We start from the raw sequence: 16,789 nt of genomic DNA, 5'->3' as shown, positions 1-16,789 counted from the left end.
AAAACTGAGAAAACGACAGAAATAGAGATATGCAGCTATAAAATGAAAATATGGTATTTTACTTAGAATTATATCAAACTCTGATACTTTATCCATATCATGCAGCATATAATCTCAGTGGGGTGTCTTAATAAGATTTACATTGTAATATGATATTTTCATCACAATTTTATTGCAGTATGATATTATGTTCATGTCATGCAGGAAATAATCACAATTTAACATTTAAAAAACAATTTAACTGCATTGTAATATCACATTTTGTCCATAATGTGTATATAAATTAATATAAAATTTGCCATTTCCATAACAATTATCATAACAATATATCCCAGTGTGGTATTTGTCTACATTGTGCAGCCCTGATAACTAGACCAGCATAGAGACCACATCATTTAACTACACTGCTTTTGGTTGCCCATAAAAAAGGAAATGACTGCTATGAGTGGGCGGAGTTTGGACGTCTGATAGGAGTCAACCATTGGCTGTGGGGTGAATGGGAAACTCTGGACATTAGTGTTTGGTGTCAATAGGCCATTGCCGTCTCCATGCCACTGCTGGAGGCCATTCTGTGCCGGAGATGATTGGCGAAATCCACCTGCGTCTGAGAGAGAACTCTGTTTATCACTGCCTTTGGTATCCAACCCTGAGAAAAAGGAGAGAAGACACAGTATGCATTCACTTTTTCACAGCGGTGGACAGTAACTGAGTACCTGAGTAACTGAGTATCTGAGTAACTGAGTAACTGAGTAACTGAGTATCTGAGTAACTGAGTATCTGAGTAACTGAGTAACTGAGTAACTGAGTAACTGAGTATCTGAGTATCTGAGTAACTGAGTAACTGAGTATCTGAGTAACTGAGTAACTGAGTAACTGAGTATCTGAGTAACTGAGTATCTGAGTAACTGAGTAACTGAGTATCTGAGTATCTGAGTAACTGAGTAACTGAGTATCTGAGTAACTGAGTAACTGAGTAACTGAGTATCTGAGTATCTGAGTATCTGAGTAACTGAGTAACTGAGTATCTGAGTATCTGAGTAACTGAGTAACTGAGTATCTGAGTATCTGAGTATCTGAGTAACTGAGTAAATGTAATGAGTTTCTGTACTTTAGTATTTTTGGTGTATCTGTACTGAAGTTTCTCCGTTCTGGGCGACTTTCTCCTTTCACTCCACTACATTTCAGAGTCTAATATCCGACTTTTTCCTCCTACATTTTGAGAAATCTGTCGTTCCTTTTGGTTTCTGTGTGTATAAAAACGTAACATGTCAAAACGAAAGAAGCGCAAAGCCAGAGCACCAATCAGGGCCCAGCGGTCACTTTGTTTAGAGCTGGTTTTGACCTGTTGGTCACTAATTAATGACGTTCTATTAAAAGACTGGTTTACCAAGAGAGACGCTGGAGGACTTTCACCTGAAATGAGTTCATAAAGCCAGTCTGGTTATAAAAATGATAACAGGACATCAGAGCCAGAATTCCTCTTTTAGTACTTTTACTTTATACTTAAGTACATTTGAAGGTAAATACTTTAGTACTTTTACTCCAGTGGAAGTCTAAAGGGAGGAACTTCTACTTTTACTGGAGGAATATTTTACCCTGGGGGTCTCAACTTTAACTCAGGTACAGGGTTTGTGAACACTGATTTTTCGTCTCAGTAAAGACAGATGAACGCGAAGGCTGAACTCAACTGTTCTAAACTTGTCATTCTTGTGAAATTTGCACTGAACATGGAGATGATTATGAGAAAAGGGGGGAAATGAAGTGGCGGGGCAATGGGGGTGATATTGGGATTCTTGTATATATTTTTTTCTTTTTTTCTTCCCCATTTTTATTATCTCTGTATCAAAACTGACAAATAGCATCTATGGGTTAATAGCTAAAGGGCCCCAGTACATCATGATCCATTCTAGGAAGTAAAAAATTCTCACAAAGTCTCACCTTCAGGTCTAAACTGAGTAACCAGGTGAATTTTGTCTTGTTCGGGTCGTTTGTGCTCGGCTTCAACACGATACAGGTGGGGCCGTTCTCCGCCCTGAGAGAGGAAACACATGAACACAGGGGGTTCAGAAAGAAAGAGTGAATGTTATCACTTTAAATCCCAGGCTTATTAATCAATTCATTATCTTAAGATTTGTTACTCAGTATCTATTATGAATTATTCAGTATCTACTGTGAATTATTCAGTATCTACTGTGAATTATTCAGTATCTACTATGGATTATTCAGTATCTACTGTGAATTATTCAGTATCTACTATGGATTATTCAGTATCTACTGTGAATTATTCAGTATCTACTATAAATTATTCAGTATCTACTGTGAATTATTCAGTATCTACTATGAATTATTCTGTATCTACTATGAATTATTCAGTATCTACTATGGATTATTCAGTATCTAGTATGTATTATTCAGTATCTACTATGAATTATTCAGTATCTACTATGGATTATTGAGTATCTACTATGGATTATTCAGTATCTACTGTGAATTATTCAGTATCTACTGTGAATTATTCAGTATCTACTGTGGATTATTCAGTATCTACTATGAATTATTCAGTATCTACTATAAATTATTCAGTATCTACTGTGAATTATTCAGTATCTACTATGAATTATTCTGTATCTACTATGAATTATTCAGTATCTACTATGGATTATTCAGTATCTAGTATGTATTATTCAGTATCTACTATGAATTATTCAGTATCTACTATGGATTATTGAGTATCTACTATGGATTATTCAGTATCTACTATGAATTATTCAGTATCTACTATGGATTATTCAGTATCTACTGTGAATTATTCAGTATCTACTATGGATTATTCAGTATCTACTGTGAATTATTCAGTATCTACTATAAATTATTCAGTATCTACTGTGAATTATTCAGTATCTACTATGAATTATTCTGTATCTAATATGAATTATTCAGTATCTACTATGGATTATTCAGTATCTAGTATGTATTATTCAGTATCTACTATGAATTATTCAGTATCTACTATGGATTATTGAGTATCTACTATGGATTATTCAGTATCTACTGTGAATTATTCAGTATCTACTGTGAATTATTCAGTATCTACTGTGGATTATTCAGTATCTACTATGAATTATTCAGTATCTACTATAAATTATTCAGTATCTACTGTGAATTATTCAGTATCTACTATGAATTATTCTGTATCTACTATGAATTATTCAGTATCTACTATGGATTATTCAGTATCTAGTATGTATTATTCAGTATCTACTATGAATTATTCAGTATCTACTATGGATTATTGAGTATCTACTATGGATTATTCAGTATCTACTGTGAATTATTCAGTATCTACTGTGAATTATTCAGTATCTACTGTGGATTATTCAGTATCTACTATGAATTATTCAGTATCTACTATGAATTATTCAGTATCTACTATGGATTATTCAGTATCTACTGTGAATTATTCAGTATCTACTGTGGATTATTCAGTATCTACTATGGATTATTCAGTATCTACTGTGAATTATTCAGTATCTACTGTGGATTATTCAGTATCTACTATGAATTATTCTGTATCTACTATGAATTATTCAGTATCTACTATGAATTATTCAGTATCTACTATGGATTATTCAGTATCTACTGTGAATTATTCAGTATCTACTATGAATGATTCAGTATCTACTATGGATTATTCAGTATCTACTGTGAATTATTCAGTATCTACTATAAATTATTCAGTATCTACTGTGAATTATTCAGTATCTACTATAAATTATTCAGTATCTACTATGGATTATTCAGTATCCTCTATAAATTATTCAGTATCTATTGTGAATTATTCAGTATCTAGTATGAATTATTCCGTATCTTCTATGGATTATTCGGTGTTTACTACGAAAGTAATCTGTAATGTAACACGTTCAAAATGTTATTGATCAATTGAAAACATTCCTGTTCAAAACAATATCATGAGGATCAAAGCTGAAGTTGCCGTTATGCCCCTCGCTCTCTTCTGAGTGCCTCTTATTCACTGCCTTTGCTGGAAATCAATGTCAATGATCAGACATCTGAATGCAGCCTATCAGATCAAAAGGGGTGGGGACAGGGCGGTGCTTATGCTAGGGACACACCCACACTCCAGTGAGCTTACAAATTCTAGAGGCTGTGATTTTGTGAGAGGTTGTGCTCATCTTGTTAGAAACACAGCAGGGGCTGAAAAGGTTCTACTGGAGAACATCTGAGCCAAGCCAACCTGCGTCGAACAGCTCTGTAGAATTTAGCACAGAAAATATCAAATATCTGATTCAAATTCTTATTGAATGTGGTTAATATGAGAGTGAGACATTGAAGCGTGGACCCTCAAACAGACTTAAGGGGCTAATTTCTCTCCCAGTGGTTTTAAAGTGTATTTAATGATGGATCTGCGTTTAAATAAGCTCCATGTCTGGACGTCTAACTGAAACTCTCTGAATCCAAGGCAATCTAACAGTGATTCCCGGCTCCAGCTCTGAGGACTCCAGTCTCTGCACGTTCTTGTGTTTTTCCTAGCCGACCCAGCTTGTTAATGAGTTAATGAGTTGAATCAGGGTTGCTACACGAGGGGAATCACAACAATGTGCAACGTGGACGTCCCTGTACTTTAATTAGGAACCAATGATCTAACACAGATGTTCACAAGGTGTTTACATAAGCCTTTGGCCCACCTCACAAACCCCTTCTGTTCAGGCATGTTGGGGTGCAGGGTGGACATCCCGGCCAGGAACCAGGCGGAGCCTCTTCGTTTGACGCAGCGGACATTCACAAAGTCCCGCGGACCCACCACGTTCCCTGGAGTCTCCGCCGCTGTCTCGTGAGTGACCATGGTGTCCTGACCGATCTTCTGTAGAATCTGAGAGACAGAGACACCTGCTGAACTACTACTGAATAACCATAGTAGATACTGAATAATTCACAGTAGATACTGAATAATTTGTTTTAAGATTAGTAAGTGAATAATAACGCTGTGGTTGAAGTGGTTAAAACTTTAATAACTTTAATAACTTTAATCTATGATATTAGTATAACAGGTTATCCAGCATCACTGACTGTCCCACCTTCACTTGTTTGACGTTGGGGTTCCACTCCCCCATCTGCTCCATTCTGTCCACCAGCTCTTCATACAGGTCTTTAGGCTGCTGGTCCAGAGTGACCTCCAGCTTAAACACCTTCCCAACGTCTGGCAGAACCTTACTCAGCACTTTATCCCCTGTGGACTGGGAAAGAAAGAGCAAAACAGGCGGTCAGATCTCCGTCCAAAACTCAAAATAAACTCAAAATAAACCCCAAATAAACCCACACGGCCCGCCTGATACCACCAGTCAGATATTTCATGTAACGTCAAGAGGAACTGTGTGTGTATACATATATGTATGATCATATATATAATAAATGTTGATTTTCTGGATGTTGGATACCACATTTGAATAAAGTCGTATTCATAATATTCATAACGACACTTTTTTCTGCATGTTGCACGATTTTGTATATATTTGTTGTTACCTGAAAACATTAAACATAAAACATAAAATGTGCCTTAAACGTTAAACAGGCTACATTTTACGTGTATTGTTTACACCCAGTAGGTTAAATTCAGTAAGAAATATATGTGACTTGTTTACACTCAGAAAATCGACAGCATATAGAATTTGACTGGGGGTGCACAAACTTTTACACACCACAGTAAACATACAGTCAGCGAGGCGCACGTACTGTCTCTATCTCAGTCTGCCAGCCGTCCTGGTCACTCAGGATGCTGACGGACTTCTGTAGGGCCAGCTGACCCTGCTGGACATAACACTGCTCGGATTCACTCAGAGCCTCCTCCGCAATCCTGCTGCCTGTGGACGAGCAAACACACACACACACACACACACACACACACACAGATAGGACACAGGTATGCCCAAATTTTGTCAGATCTGTTGGTCACATATGGATTTGATGTATGTTGTATGTACACTATGCACTAAGCAGGCTTAAGTTATCCAGCTAATTCAGAAACCTGCTGTGGGACCGGCCCACAGGCTGATTTAAACACATTCCTCTTTCTGACGGGGGGTCTTACCGAGCAGTGAGCTCCTGCGGCGGATGTGTCGGACCCACATGCTGGGGCCGGGGCCAGATAGCTTACTCAGCTCGTGGTGGATGGCCATCACAGCGTTCCTCCTCAGGCCTGTAAACAAACGAAGACACTTTAATTTCATTTAATTCTATACATGTAGGCCTGAAGATACTGAGCGTCACATTAGGAATTCAGTCAGACATAGACACCTTAAAATGCTTCGGTTTGCCTTTACTAAATGAGCAAATCTTCAAAAAACCTACATCGGAAACAGACAGATAGAGAGACAGATCAGTAGCGTAACCAAAGTGTGAACTACAGGGGCTGCTGGGGGGTCCAAGACCCCCCCATTAACCTCTTAGACCTCCTGAATGTCTCAAAATCAAAATTCCCTGAAAATAAACTTACTATGACGTCTGTAAGGGAAAAGTAGACGCTCAAATCCAGACTCAGTGAAGCTCACAGTTTATCTGCTTCACCCACAATCAAATCAGCTTCTGTCTCTGGTGGTCTTAACTAACTAGAGCTGAAGCTCTGCTCTGCCTCAGGGTGGCGCTGTGGCAGACTGTATCACCCAGTTGGTCCTTTATAGTCTAGAAACCGCAACTCTGCCCGGATTCCTCTGAAACACTTTCCAGTGAGCTGCAGCAGATCTGAAAACCTGAAAACTCGAGTTTGAAGTGAAGAGTGACTGTTCCTTGTTTCTCACACTGAAGACCGAAGAGGAGACGAGGAAGATCTCAGTTACTGTGAGGAAGAGCGTAGAACCTCACTTAAAGCCAATCAGTCGTCCAGCTGCCTTTTTTAAAATTATTTTTTCATTTTTAAGTTTTGCCCGTCACTTTTGGGGGTGCTCAAAAAAATCTCAAAATCTCCAAAACGGTGACTTTACAGGAGAAGGAAAAAAACTACTTTACTTTCAATGGAAGTCAATGGAACCAGAATTTTTTTCTAAGTGATTTTGGGTCATTTCTCTTAGTCCATTCATCACGAAATTCACACACAATGTAAAGGACAACAGGTATTTCAAAGTATGTCCAAAACGGAAAAACGACAACAAATGGAGATACAAGGTTTTCTGCAGTTGGTCTTAAGCTTCTGAGAGCACGATCTGTATCTGGGTGGTGAGCATTTAATTGTTTCAGTAGCACTAAAGATTAGAATATATACAAATAAACAAATTGTGATTTAACCATTTTCGAAATCTCCATGAGGAAGTCCAGTATTTACAGTCACCGTCCAGTACCTGTTTCATCTGTTTCATTTGCCGTCTGTTTATAGTTTAGAGCCCAGATTTGGGGAAAAACGGGTCGACTTTCAGTAGAAAAACAAACTGAGTTCAGCTTCTTTTATTATAAGGGTTTAAAATGACGTCACCGTCTATTAGACTGGAGAGAAGAGCTACAGCCTCACACGACGCCCAGCTTCTGAATGGAGCTTATGGAGTATGAACGTTATGGAGAACAGGACGGAGCGCGGTTTGGACCCACCGGTGGTTCATATGATGGATGGAGATCAGTGAGCAAGGCAGGAACCAAACCAGTGCTGTTCTAATTGTATTAGTCTAATCTTCATAATACATACATTTACTCATAAATAATGCATAACGAACCAAGTAGACTTTCCATAGAGTCATGCCTTGGGAACATCAGCTGGTTTGGGAATAAACATGCAAATCACATCGTCACTTTCTTATTAATTGGTCACGAGGCGCCCATTAATCTTTTAGCACTGGGAAAAGAAGAAAAATGACGGCACTGAGAGGAATGAATTCACATTCATAAATTGGCAATTAATAAATGACTGTATGGATTAAAGTAATAGTATTAATCCAGAGGGAAACTGCAAGGCTGCAGCAGCACCACAAACACAAATACTCATTAGTCTTCTTCTTCTTCTTCCAACCATCTCCATGTCCACCTTCACTACATCCAAAAACCCAAACTGCTGCTAACTGATCTGGACCTCTCGCCTTAGCCTTGCTTCAACAACTCTTTCCCATACCTTCATGGTGTGGCTCATCAACTTTATACCTCTGTAGTTACTGCAGCTCTGCACATCACCCTTGTTCTTAAAAATGGGGACCAGTGCACTGCTTCTCCACTCAGGCATCCTCTCACTCTCCAGGGTTTTGTTAAACAACCTGGTTAAAAAGTCCACTGCCTTCTCTCTTAAACATCTCCATACCTCCACAGGTATGTCATCTGGACCAACTGCCTTTCCATTCTTCATCCTTTTTAAAGCTGCCCTCACTTCCACCTTACCAACTCTCTGCACTTCCTGATCCACCATCTCTCCCCCCGTTGTCCTCCTCTCTCTCTCGTTTTCCTCTTCATTAGTTCTTCAAAGTCCTCCTTCCATCTACTCATCACTCTCTGTTCACTCACTAGTACATTTCCCTCTCTATCCTTTATCAGCCTAACCTGCTGTACATCCTTTCCAGCTCTGTCTCTCTGTTTAGCCAAACGATACAAGTCCTTTACTCCTTCTTTACTGTCCAGCCTCTCATACAGCTCATCATAGGCCTGAGCCTTTGCCTTTGCCACCATTCTCTTCGCTATGCGACCAGCCTCACAGCACTCCTGCCTACTTCCTTCATCTCTCTGGTTATCCCACTTTTTCTTAGCTACCTTCTTCTTCTGAATACTCTCCTGGACTTCCTCATTCCACCACCAACTTTCCTTGTCTTCTTTCCTCTGTCCAGACGAAACTCCCAACATATTCTGCCAGTTTCTCTCACCACCTTAGCTGTAGTTTCCCAGTCCCCAGGTAGCTCCTCACTGCCCCCAAGGGCCTGTTGCAATTTTTCCCTGAACTGCCTGCAACCATCCTCCTCCTTCAGCTTCCACCATATAATCTTTGGCTCGGTCTTCACTCTCTTCCTCTTCTTTGTTTCTAATCTCATTCTACAGACAACCACCCTATGCTGCCTTGCTACACTTTCCCCTGGTACCACTTTACAATCTCCAATCTCCTTTAGGTGGCATCTCCTGCTAAGGATATAATCCACCTGTGTGCACCTCCCTCCACTCTTGTATGTCACCCTGTGTTCTTCCCTCTTCTGAAAATACGTGTTTACCACAGCCGTTTCCATTCTCTCTGCAAAATCTACAACCATCTGACCTTCTGCATTTCTGTCTTTCACACCATACATACCCAGCACCTCTTCATCCCCTCTGTTCCCTTCACCAACATGTCCATTGAAGTCTGCACCAATCACCAATCTCTCCTCTCTAGGGACACCATCTACCACTTCATCCATCTTACTCCAAAATTCCTCTTTCTCCTCTAACTGACAACCAACCTGTGGTGCTTATGAACTGACCACATTCAAAATTACACCATCAACCTCCAACTTCAGGCTCATGATCCTGTCTGACACTCTCTTTACATCCAGAACACTTTTCCCAAGCTGTTCCTTTAGGATTATCCCTACTCCATTTCTCTTCCTCTCTACACCATGATAGACCAGTTTGAATCCACCTCCAATGTTCCTGGCCTTGCTTCCTTTCCATCTGGTCTCCTGGACACACAGAATATCTACCTTCCTTCTCTCCATCATGTCTGCAAGCTCTCTGCCTTTACCAGTCATTGTCCCTATGTTCAGAGTCTCTACTCTAACCTCCACACTCCTGCCTTTCCTTCTCTCTCGCTGCCTTCTAACCCGCCTTCCTCCTCTCCTCTTTGATGGTCTTCGACCTACAGTAGTCCAGTTTCCACCGGCACCCTGCTGGTCAACAGCACCGGAGGCGGTCGTTGTTAACCCGGTCCTTGACCGATCCGCATGATAGTTTAACATTTATCACATTTTCCCAAAAATCATTTCAATGGCGTAATAAACACAGAGTAAAGCTGAGTTTCTCCTCACCGGTCATGTTCCTCATGTGCTTGTAGGAGATGCCGGCACACAGTTTGAAAGTTGCGGGCAGCATTGTCCAGCTGTGCTGAATACAGTGAAGGAATCTGGTCACTGACGTGGACTGAATGAGATGAGGCAGGGATTTCTGAGGAACCTGGCGGGCCCCTGGCTCTTTATAGCTGTGGTCGAGGCAAGGACACGGGGCGGTCACCTCACAGATAAACAACAGCATCGCTTTAGCCAGTGTGGCCTTGTGGCTCAAGGATCCAGAGCAAATGTGACGAGCTCCATGAAAATACCTTGTTTCACATAACGGCCAATACCTGAACACTGCCCACTGGGAACACAGCTTGTTAGCTAACACAGACTATTCTGTCCGTCTGGCTGTAGATTGCAGTCTAAACAACTTTAAAATACACGACGTGGCCAAAAGTATGTGGACACTCATACATCACACCTATATATTTCAGCTGTCGGAAAAAAATCTTGTATCTCTAAAACGGGAACTTTACAGGAGAAGGAAAAAACCTACTTTATTTTTAATGTAAGTCAATGGAACCAGACGTCTTTCCAAGTCATTCTGGGCCGTTTCTTTCAGTCCATTCATCATGAAATTCACAAAGAATGTAAAGGGCAACAGGTTTTGCCCATTTATGTAAAAAACTGAAAAACGTCAAAAACGGAGAGGTTTTCTTCTGACAGCAGCAATAAGCTTGCTGGATTTCCTGATGCAAAACCATGGGCATTAATATGGCGAAGCGAAGAAAATTGACTGTGTTTTATTTTGATTTAGTTCATTCATGCCAAACTGAGAAGTTTCCAGATTAAAAAAAAGTGGGAATAAGAGCACAAAGTTTTCCCAAATGCCTAAAGCATAGTTGCCAAAGCTAAGGCTGATACTGGGGTGCACTGCACTAAACACCTTCACAGCGTTTCTTAGTGTCAAAACTCACATTTGAATAGGAATTCCAACATTTTCCAAAAATCGGCTTTAAGGTTTATACGAAACTAATGAAGTTCAAAACTTCAGGGTCAAACATTTAAAGAGGAATAAAGAGGAATTCCAGCATTTCCTCACTTTCTCTGAATAATTAAATGGTTAAGATGTGAACAGAGTCATTCCGAGTGGTTCGGTGTGAAACGCTCCGTTCACAGTGGTGGTGATGGGAACCGGACGTCCACCTCTAAAAGCTCCTCACAGAAAGTTCCTACATGAACTGGTTCTGAATTCATGTGTCATGAACTCACTGTCCACTCACTGTCCACTCTATTAGACAGTCCGACCTTGTAGATGTAAAGTCAGAGACGACAGCTCATCTGCTGCTGCACAGTTTATGTTGGTCATCCTCTAGTCCTTCATCAGTGGTCACAGGACGCTGCCCACAGGACGCTGCCCACAGGACGCCGCCCACAGGACGCCGCCCACAGGACGCTGCCCACAGGACGCTGCCCGCAGGATATTCTGGTTTCAGGATGTCGGCTGGATACTTTTGGTTGGTGGACCATTCTCAGTCCAGCAGCACTGCTGTGTTTGATCCACTCAGACCAGCACAACACACACTAACACACCACCACCACGTCAGTGTTACTGCAGTGCTGAGAATGACCCACCACCCAAATAGTACCTGCTCTGTGAGGGTCCATGGGGGTCCTGACCACTGAAGAACAGGGTAACAGAGTATCAGAGAAACAGATGGACTACAGTCTGTAACTGTAGAACTACAGAGTGCAGCTATACAGTAAGTGGAGCTGATAAAGTGGACAGTGAGTGTAGAAACAAGGAGGTGGTCAGTATGTTACACCTGACCCGTGTGTATAGTATAGTAAATAGTTTTGAAGTGATTCAGACGTCTTTACAGTGGTGGTGATGGGAACCAGACGTCGCCATGACTACAACACAGATATAGACACTTTATTTACCATCCAGAACCACCAGAGAACCTACACGAGTCTTCTGAACTTATATGGAATGTTGATGATGGAAAATAGTGGAAAATCTGGAATACTGAGTTTTCTTTGGGGACTATTTTGCCGCACAGCACCCTGCATGTCTCCCTCCACCATGAATGGAGTTGGAAGTTCTCTAAACTCTCATAAAACAGCATCTCAGTCATCAGGCAGTGAATTCAGAACCAGTTCATGTAGGAACTTTCTGTAGGAGCTTTTAGAGGGACGTCTGGTTCCTATCACCACCACTGTGAGGAGCTTTTAGAGGGACGTCTGGTTCCTATCACCACCACTGAGAATGGCTCTGACTTGGTTAGTTTATCTAGAAGAGAGCGTTTCACACCAAACTGCTCGGAACGACTCTGATTACATCTTAACCACTTAATTACAAAGACTTTTTGAAGAAGTTTTGGAATGTCACTTTTCCCGTCCCTTACAGACAAAACTTGCTTAGGAAGAAATCGCTGCTAACAGGCCGCTGCTCTGAGCCTTCCACAACGTTCCCAGACTATCGCATGGTCTCACACCAATACACTCAGCATTAACCGCCACACACTCACCCCAAGTCATCCTTTTATTGCATAAATTGAAAAGAACGGTCAGCCTTGGTCCCCGGCACCCAGCCTTGGCTCTGGCAGGCTTTGGAAAATATTAGCTTAATGAGTTGGAATCTGTTCAAGAACATGTTCAAGAGTGTTTGAGCAGCATCTGATGTGGGGGTGGGGTTGGGGGGGGGTGGATGAGTTCCCTTCACCTCCAACCTTGTGTCCATAAAGCTCCAAAACATGATTTATACTTCAGACCTTGTCCATCTGACCCCTGCCACGCTCATGGGAGAGGATACAATGATCCAGTTTCCCCAATTAAGGAGCGATGAGACAGGCTTAGTATACTGGAATGTAATGTCTTATTATATAAAAGTCTCTTAGATTACTCACTCAATCAGAGTAATGTTAACCAACAAAGCTCCTGGTCCTGATGGATTTTCGATTGAATTCTATAAAAAGTTTCAGGATAAGCTTTGCCCCACTCCTCCTAGAAGTATATGAAGAATCAAAGGACAAAGATCCTAATCTCTGTGCTTCATACAGGCCTCTTTCTTTGTTAAATGTAGATGTAAAGATTTCGTCCAAAGCTTTGGCTCTGCGCTTGGAGAATGTTCTTCCCGAAATCATTCCCCACGATCAGAATGGTTCCATGAAAAGACGACAGCTTTTTTAAAATATTCGTACACTTTGGAATACCACCTACACTGGACATTCAACCTCTGCTCCTGAGGTTGTTGTTTCTTTAGATGCCTTTTTCTTTAGAGGCCTTTGACCGAGTTGAGTGGCATTATCTTTTTTTTGTTTTACAAAAATTTGGATTCGGAGACAACTTTATATCCTGGATAAGACTTTTATACTCCTCTCCCCAGGCCAGTGTCCACACCAATAATATGTACTCTGATTATTTTCCTTTATCACGCGGGACGAGACAAGGCTGTAGCTTATCCCCGTTATTGTTTGCTCTTTCCATTGAGCCTTTGTCCATTGCAATGAAATCCCTTAAAACTTTTCAGGGTATGTTCCGTTCTGGTATCGAATTGAAGTTGTCATTACATGCAGATGATTTGCTGTTATATGTAACCAATCCTATCTGTAGTTTTTGTTCAATTTGGTCACTTTTGAAGAAATTTGGCTCATTTTCGGGGTACAGGCTCAACGTTCAGAAGAGTGAATGCTATCCAGAGAACTCATTGGCACGGTCACTAAATCAATCAGCACTGCCCTTTAAATTCGTTCCATCTGGCTTCAGATATCTGGGGATTTTAATAACTGGTACATTTCCATCTCTTTTCCACTCTAACTTCTCTCCTTTGCTTAACAAACTTAAGTCAGATTTGGAGAGATGGAGGTCTCTTCCCCTTTCCCTTGTTGGTAGGATAAATGTAATAAAGATGAATGTTTTGCCTAGATTTCTTTTTTCGTTTCAAACAATTCCCTCGTACTTACCCAAAAAGTTTTTTAAATCGCTGGACCAACTCACTTCCACATTTATATGGGATGGGAAAGTACCCAGAGTGAAGAAGACTCTTTTACAAAGGTTCAGATTTGATGGTGGGCTTGCTCTTCCAAATTTTGTACACTATTATTGGTCAGCTCATATTGACAAGATGCTTTACTGGCTTCACTCTCCTGAACTGCTGCGGTGCAGATCGGAGGATCTCTCTTGTTCTCCTTCCTCGGGTCTTGCTTTATTAACTGCCCCGATTCCAGTTAAATGTAAAGCATTTACAAATAACCCACTAGTTCGTTCTTCTATTCGTATCTGGTCTCAGTTTAGGTCCCATTTTAAATTTACATTAGGCTCCACAAAGATGCCCATTTTAAATAATCGTTTATTTCCTCAAGTTTTAAATGACACGGCTTTTAAATCCTGGCATGACAGAGGGATTAAGGTCTTTGTTGGTCTTTATAAGGAAGGTCCTTTCTGTAGTTTCACCCACTTGTCTGCCACCTTTAATTTACCTTCCTTGCATCTGTTTCGTTATTTATTTTATCGTTATTATTAATTAGGCACTGTTTTCAAACTCTACCCATATGCCACTGGGTCAGACGTGGGAAGATCTGGTTTAGATCCCTTTCAAAGGTCACTTATATCGAAGATATACTCATACCTCATGGATATAAATGTACATTGCTTTATTAAAATCAAACAAACATGGGAGGCTGAACTGGGCTTCCATCTATCGGAGCGATCTTGGGAAAAGGCTATTAATAGTGTGCGCTTTGTCGCACCTCGTGCCAGATTTCAGCTCATTCAGTTTAAAGTACTGCATAGAATTATTCATCGTTCTAAGTCTCAATTATCTAAATTCTATCCTGGGGCAGTTACTGATAAATGTGAGAGGTGCTCCACTTCTCCATGTGATCCAACCCATATGTTTTGCCCCAGGATTTCTACGTTTTGGCCAGATTTCTCTGAGATAATGTCCGAAGTTATTGGTGTCAGTATCACTGTCTGTCCACTCATAGCAATATTTGGTCTTTCCTCAGGATCGCCTACGGTTTCACAGGCTCAGTCGGATGTTATAGGTTTCTCATCATTAATAGCGAGACCCTGTGTTCTTTTGCTATGGAGGTCCTCTAAACCTCCCTCGATTTCAATGTGGCTCCGTGACATGACTCCTTTCCCTAAATTGGAGAAAGTTGGGTTTCTCTGAGGGGACATACTTCAAAATTTTACAATAAGTGGAATCCCTTCTTGTCATATTTTGATTCACTGAAATCTTTGCCATCAGAATTATGCTTTTATTATTATTATTATTTATTATTATTAATATTGTTATTTCTTTATTTTTCTTTTTCCCCTTTTCTTTCCTCCCTCTTCTATGTGAAATCTGTTAATGATGCGAAGCACCTCAGGGACCTGTCTCACTCACTCACTCACTCACTCACTCACTCACTCATTCACATTTAGCAGGCTGCCCAATCCCCCACAAGGGGGCACCATCAGCACTTAAATCACTTCTGATGCTTCGTAAGTGCAGTGTTTTGCTTTCATTACACTGTGTCCATGTTTTTGTTTCTATTTAACTGAACAGTTCGTATCATTTTTGTCAGACAATTATGACGAGAGAATACACTGACTGACCACTTCATTAAGTCCACCGCCTTGTTTCTACACTCACTGTCCATTTTATCAGCTCCACTGACCGTATAGGAGCACTTTGTTGCTCTACAGTTACAGACTGTAGTTCATTTTTGGTTGGTGGACTATTCTCAGTCCAGCAGTGACACTGCGGTGTCTGATCCACTCGCACCAGCGCAACATGCACTAACACAACACCGCCACGTCAGTGTCACTGCAGTGCTGAGAACGACCCACCACCCAAATAGTACCTGCTCTGTGAAGGTCCATGGGGGTCCTGACCACTGAAGAACAGGGTAACAGAGTATCAGAGAAACAGATGGACTACAGTCTGTAACTGTAGAACTACAGAGTGCAGCTATACGGTCAGTGGAGCTGATAAACTGGACAGTGTCTGTGTTTACATGCAAAGATTTTTGCCAAACTGACTGAATACAATCGGATTACAGATTCAGACTGAAGTGTTTACATTCACTCTACTCAACACTCTGATGGAAAATCCTCGTTTACATGCTGACTACAAGTTATCCGATGCAAAATGACGTGGATGTGTGGAGAACCGCTTAGTGTAGACGTTACCATGACAACCAGCATCCCGTGAGGTCCAGTCGGAGTGAGATGAGCAGCAGTGAGCAGTGATTGTGTTTTTAACTGCTTTAAAATGACGTCAGACTCAGGAAAACGTCCTTCAGACGTCCTTATTAAAGAAGGCCGAGAGGAAGACGTCGTGCTCTGAGACGCATAAGCTGGACGTCCGTCCCACCGCCGTCTTTTAAAGATCAGAGCATGAACTTCGTCTCCTCTGCAGACCAGTTTCTGCTCCGCCGTGTTGAACGGTATAAACTCTCACTGTGACGCGACGCACAAGCAGAACGGACTGAAACTTTCCGATAGGGAATGTAATCGGATACAGACGGTTACACGGATATTATTCTTCTGTTTAACTGATTATTTACAGGACTACACACCTTGTTCAGTCGGATAGAAACTGCATTCCGAATGGCCTCATTTGGACTAGACTGTTCCAATTCAGGTGTTTACACGGACGTATTCTTCGGATTACTAATGGATTATTAGGCTGCATGTAAACGTGGCTACTGAGTGTAGAATCAAGGTGGACTTTGAGCAATAGGGGGTCCTGCCAAGGGTCTTCTTTGCCTTACAGCACCCTGCATGTACCTCTCAGACATAAAAGAACTTTAACAAAAGCATTTAGTGCAGAATTGTATTATAAAATAACGCCTTAAGAA

At 41.1% G+C, this 16,789-nt stretch overlaps 1 protein-coding gene across 1 annotated transcript; it reads right to left on the bottom strand.

Annotated features, from left to right (window-relative positions):
* Positions 1-313: 313 nt before the first annotated feature.
* On the bottom strand, positions 314-10,032 carry star (steroidogenic acute regulatory protein). The gene is made up of 7 exons (XM_017683996.2): positions 9,969-10,032; positions 6,104-6,211; positions 5,749-5,876; positions 5,094-5,252; positions 4,704-4,888; positions 1,939-2,032; positions 314-646 (listed from the first exon to the last, which is right to left on the bottom strand). Exons 1-7 carry the CDS (start codon positions 10,030-10,032, stop codon positions 527-529), a joined length of 858 nt encoding a protein of 285 aa, XP_017539485.2. The 3' UTR covers positions 314-526.
* Positions 10,033-16,789: the final 6,757 nt, after the last annotated feature.

The sequence above is a fragment of the Pygocentrus nattereri genome, chromosome 29, assembly GCF_015220715.1.
Source record: "Pygocentrus nattereri isolate fPygNat1 chromosome 29, fPygNat1.pri, whole genome shotgun sequence".
In the NCBI taxonomy this organism is placed as follows: Eukaryota; Metazoa; Chordata; class Actinopteri; order Characiformes; family Serrasalmidae; genus Pygocentrus; species Pygocentrus nattereri.
This window is presented reverse-complemented; position numbering and strand designations above follow the sequence as displayed.

What these genes read in the sequence shown, in the direction of transcription:
- star (XM_017683996.2), bottom strand. Translation starts at nt 10,032, where the DNA reads ATGCTGCCCGCAACTTTCAAACTGTGTGCCGGCATCTCCTACAAGCAC. An exon ending in CCAACGTCAAACAAGTGAAG is followed by an intron (nt 4,889 to 5,093) that starts GTGGGACAGTCA and finishes TCTGTCTCTCAG; the next exon opens with ATTCTACAGAAGATCGGTCA. An exon ending in GAACAGAAGGGGTTTGTGAG is followed by an intron (nt 2,033 to 4,703) that starts GTGGGCCAAAGG and finishes TTCCTCTCTCAG; the next exon opens with GGCGGAGAACGGCCCCACCT.